The sequence below is a fragment of the Echinops telfairi genome, unplaced genomic scaffold (assembly GCF_000313985.2).
Source record: "Echinops telfairi isolate 266 unplaced genomic scaffold, ASM31398v2 ScPeMD7_70;HRSCAF=299, whole genome shotgun sequence".
NCBI lineage: Eukaryota > Metazoa > Chordata > Mammalia > Afrosoricida > Tenrecidae > Echinops > Echinops telfairi.
In genome coordinates this window covers 25,732,011-25,737,222 of record NW_022103968.1, presented here as the reverse complement: position 1 = coordinate 25,737,222, position 5,212 = coordinate 25,732,011, and the positions used below count along the sequence as shown (strand labels likewise).

The window sequence follows — 5,212 nt, the reverse complement described above, 5'->3', positions numbered from 1 at the left end:
GAGAGTGAGGATGGAGGGCAACTCTGACTCCTTTCTAGGAACACTGTTTTACTTCAAAGGTACCGTTTGTTTGGTGGTTGCTCTTTTTTAATAGCAAGTTTTTTAGAGCTAAGTTTAGTAAATACTATTCTGAAAACCAGGTGTGAATATAGGCTCAATAAATTTGCTTGTATACATGGTTTGTAAAGTAAAGCCTACTTGAACAATATATATAAATAACCACTCAACAAGACTATTTTAAAAGGCTTTGACCTTTTGAGTTCTTAAGACCCTGTATGTTTGTTTAAAAGAGACCAGGGAGGAAATTTGAAATTAGGCCTCATACTCTGTCTGACTTCCATCATTGAGTCAATGCTGACTGATAGCCACCTCCAATCGGTTTCTGAGACTGTAACTATTTACAGGAGTAGAAAGTCCAGTCTTTCTCCCTCTAGGCCTCATTATAGATTATGTATATATACATTATCATTATGTGTGTGTGTGTGTGTGTGTGTGTGTGTGTGTGTATCCCCACCATCTGTCAGTTTGTCATACTGTGATGGCTGGCATGTTGCTATGATACTGGAAGCTATGCCACTGGTATTTCAAACACCAAGTTTCAACAGAGCTTCCAAACTAAGACATTCTAGAGAAAAAGGCCTAGTTAACTCCTAGCCAATGAAATGTTATGTATCACAGCAAAACATTGTCTGACTGGCTTGCTTTAGACATGTCATCAGGAGGGATCGACTGCTAGAGGAGGGCATCATGTTTGATACAGTAAAGAGCTGATGACCTTCAGTGCGATGGGTTGGCAATGTAGCTGCAACAAAGAACTAAAACACTGGCAATGCTGAGGATGACACAGCACTGGGCAACACTTCTTTTGCTGCACGTAAGTTTGTGGTGAGCCATAGACAACTCGTCGACAACTAACAACATATATGCCTAGGTTCAGCCACAGCCTAGCTAAATGTGCTCAATATCTCAGTGTCCTGAGGTGTTTGTAAAATGGAGATATGAATGAGATCATTAAAAAAATGAGATAATCCACAAACCAAACGAGATCATACAGGGCCTACCACGAAATAAGCACTTAATAAAATGAGTAATTTCTGTTACACTAAAATATAAATTAAATATATAAGTATTCAGACTAAAAGTAACCATTAAATTGTGAAGTAAAAACTAAAATTTTTAAAAAGCAAAGAAAAGAAATCACAAAGAAAATGTCTTCAGAAACTAAGATTCCTTTTTTTTTGTTTTCCCCTGTGGGAATAGTTATCTTAATAGTCTATAACAAAAAGCACCAGGCACATTACGGGTATCAAATAAATACTACTGAACTATTTCAATATAGTGAGATAATAAAACTTGTGAATGAATGTCTGACCCAATTAATATATAAATCTACTTCCAGAATTATCTTCCATTTCTTTCTCTGGACAGCTAAAATTCCACAGCAAGAGATTTAAAGATTTTCTCCTCATTTAGACAGCAAGACCTACATTATAAAATATTGTACTTCAGCCAGCTTTCCAACAAGGGCTCCCTTAAGTGTCTGTGTGTAATTTGGAAAATGTGAAGAGTTAAATGTTGCAAAAACAACTACTAAATAAATAAATTAAATAAATAAATAAAGTAAACCAACAATAAATATAGAAAAAATAAAGAGAACTTAAGTCAAGGGTCATCTATGTTATTTTAAATATATTTTGGAGGGTAAGAACCATATTTCAAGAAAAAAAAGAACCATACTTCACGTCTATGTGGCAAGTTCTGACAAACACTTGAACTTGTTCATTTTTGTACATTTATATTACTCTTTTCTACCTGTAGTTCAAGTTTTATACTTGCAGTCCAAGTTGAACATCAAACTTGAGATTTGTCAAATTTGAGATGTAGAACAGTTTTCTAATGTGGCTATATAAACTGCTCCTGATGATAAATCAATTCATACAGGTTTTAAGGACAAAAATCGTGAGACTTCTGGAAGATCGTTTTATGAGTGTCAGTAGTCATACATATGCGCATGCAAACAACACAAATACAAAACTCAAGCCTTTCTCCCAACTATTAAGTTGAATGACATTTCACCAGATGACGTGTTTTCATTAAAACAATACATTCTGAGATGCACATCTAATACTTTGATTCTTTTAAATGTATCCCTGTGACAAGAAAAACAACACAAGCTTTAGTATTTAAGGGCTTTGCTCAGCTGATAGTGAACAAACAACGTTTCTAGTTTTAAAAGATTTTCACCTGACATATGTGCAATAATGTCAATGAAAAATAAATACATTTTCTATTTATGCTAAGAACAGATTAAAATCTTTTTAACTGAGAAAGCTGTACTTTGTGGCAGTGAGATATAGTCAATCCCAAAGAATAGCTTAAAATAGCATAAAAGCCAAACATGACCAAATAAATACAAACATTAATGTTCAATTTTGTCGTAGAATTCTTACCAATCTCAAAAATTAAATAGTTTAGCACTCGTTCTTCCTATCTATATAAACTTGTGAACTAAATTTCAAGGATATTTGGTGATTTAAATGTTTACAATCTTCAATGGAAATAGTTTGATAATAAGAGCTTCTGGCAGTAAATATGATTAAGCCAAAAAGTACTCGTTGAAATGCCTACTGTGGTTCCACTGTACTATACTGAAATAACAGTTCTTAAACAATCAAAAAATGTCACTCACCCGCAAGTGTGTAATCCATATCAAAACCAAAACACTTAATTTTTTCCATGGCTAAGCTTCGGTTCACAAACACCCTGTAAAAAGGAGTAAAATAGATACGTTGATGAACATGAAACAAACAAAAACTAAACTATAAGGAAGCTGTTTGTGTTTTCCTAGATATTAAAGTACCCTTATTAAGGTTCATAATAAACACTACCCAATTCCTTTGTAAATCATAAGTGAACTGAGATATTATGTAAAAACATGTGACTGTATTTCCCGTGTGCTGGCATTAGCCATGCATTGTAATTAAGGCTCAAGAAACATACTCCTTTTCAAAGTCTGACCCCATAAAATGAGTTTACTTATGGGATTTATCTATTTACTCATTCACCTATACTTCATTTAATAAACAAAAGTTCGTTAAAAAGCCTATTGTATGCCAGGCATAAAAGACAAAAGTTTAGTCATACAGCAAACATTTACTGAGTAACTACTACGAGCCAGATACTGAGGTATGGCAATGAATGAAAGAATGGCTGCCCTCATGGAACTTAATTTCTACCTTATTATCTATCCCTGGAAGAAGGGCTTAAAAGCAAATTAAAGAGTTTTCTTAGTTTTTCTTTTTCTGTTTCTGCAGGAGGCTTTTAAGAAAAGGGGAGGAGAGGGATAAGAGTTATGTAGCTAAAAAAAGTTAGCAGAGGTCAAAATCATGATTTTGTATGCTACAGTTGGAACTTTGAACTTTACACTTCAAGGAAGAACAAGTAATCAGATTTTGAGGAAATGAAATATCAAAATCAAATGTCAAAAGGATGCCAGAAGACATTGGGAAAACAGCACATGCCCTGTTGTTGGGTACTATTTGAGTAGTTTCTGACCCTAGGCACAGCACAGGAGCCCTGTACCATCTTCACTACAGGTGAGTGCGCCACTTCAGCCACTATGTCAATCCATCTTGTTGAGTCTCCCCTTTTTCACTGAGCCTCTCCACTCCCAAGCACGATGTCCTTCTCCGAGGCTGGTTCTTCCTGTAATATGTCTAAAATACATGAGGCAAAGCCTTGCCAACTTTGCTTCCAAGGGGAAATCCCAGCTATATTTCTTCCCAAACTGGTATGATTGTTTTTCTGGCAGTCCATGATACAGTCAATATTCTTCTCCAACAACATAATTCAAATGAATCCATTCTGCCCTGGTCTTCTAGCTCACTGTCCAGTGCTGCTGTGCATGGAAAGCGACAGGGTCCCTGTATGACCATTGCTTGATCAGGGGCCTTAGTCCTAACACTGGTTATCTTTGCTCTTCATTCCATTAAAGATGCCTTTCGCAGCTGGTTTGCCTAGTGTGATGTGTTGTTTGACATCAGTATGGCAGATTGTCACTAAAATGGCTTCTGAAAGTAAGTTTTAATCATGCTTGAAAATAAGGATACACTCTACCTGATCCAAAGCTTGGTGTCCAAATCACAAAGGGATCTTATCTTTTTATTATCAAACCTTTCTTTGCCTGCATTTCTTAAGTTACTCTTATGCGTATCAAAATCAAAATCATCTAAGAAACGTATTCAGAATAAAGATGGCTGAGCTGGGCTCAGCAACTGCACCAAGGGAGGGAGCAGATTCCACTGGGATTTTGAGGAGCAAATATTAGATATTATTATTCCACTGATAATCATTTCGGAAAGTTTAATCTGTGTATCCACCACCTGTCAGTTTTTCATCATGATATATTGCTCCGATACTGGAAGATATACCATTAATACTTAAAATACCAACAGGGTCACCCATGCTGGACAGGTTTCAGCAGAACTTCCAGACCAAGAGGAAAGGCCTGGCCTTCTTCTGAAAACCAGCCAATTAAAGTGCTGAAAGATGAGACCCTCAGATTGGAAGGCACTGAAAGAAGCAGATGGCATAGGGTAAGGCAGACTTTCATCCTGTACCTCATTAGGTTGCCACAAGTCAGTCAACTCAATGGCAACTAACAATACAAGTGTGTGTTTTATATTAAATATAATGTTTTATGGGTAACTTGTAAATAAGCATATGCAGAGATAAACATTCCATTCCTTTACTCTGACTTTATATGCACCAACAACCTTAAATGAAGACAAATTTTCAAATATTTGCTAAAAATTACTTTGGCCAAGGGCTTCAAATCAATAGGCCCTTGATTTCAAAGCTGTTTTCTCCATTTCTCTGAAACATTTGAAAATCATAACCTGTTTCACTGACATAACTGCCATGCACATTACATTGTTGCTGTTGCGAGGTATGGTTCTAATTCATAGTAATCCTATATACAACAAAACAATTAGCTCTAAAAAGACTCTGTGCTCCTGCGAGGGATTGTATAAAATACTTATACCTTCTTTCCATAAGAACATCTGGTCTTTTGGAAAATTATATTTATTTTCTGTGGAATTCACATGGGATGAGATGGAAAGAAAAGAGTGGACAAAGAATTGTATGAGCCCTCAATAAAATAATTAAAAAAAAAAAGAATAATGAGGGTAACAAATGTACAAATGTGCTT

At 35.6% G+C, this 5,212-nt stretch overlaps 1 protein-coding gene across 2 annotated transcripts in view; it reads right to left on the bottom strand.

Moving 5' to 3' along the window:
• NT5C2 (5'-nucleotidase, cytosolic II) overlaps positions 1 to 5,212 on the bottom strand; it is a 156,482-nt gene that overhangs the window by 37,945 nt on the left and 113,325 nt on the right. For both annotated transcript variants that reach the window (XM_045291580.1, XM_045291581.1), the window contains one exon: positions 2,690 to 2,763. In XM_045291580.1, the coding sequence (XP_045147515.1) occupies positions 2,690 to 2,763 (74 nt within the window). The remainder of the gene's footprint in view (positions 1 to 2,689; positions 2,764 to 5,212) is intronic.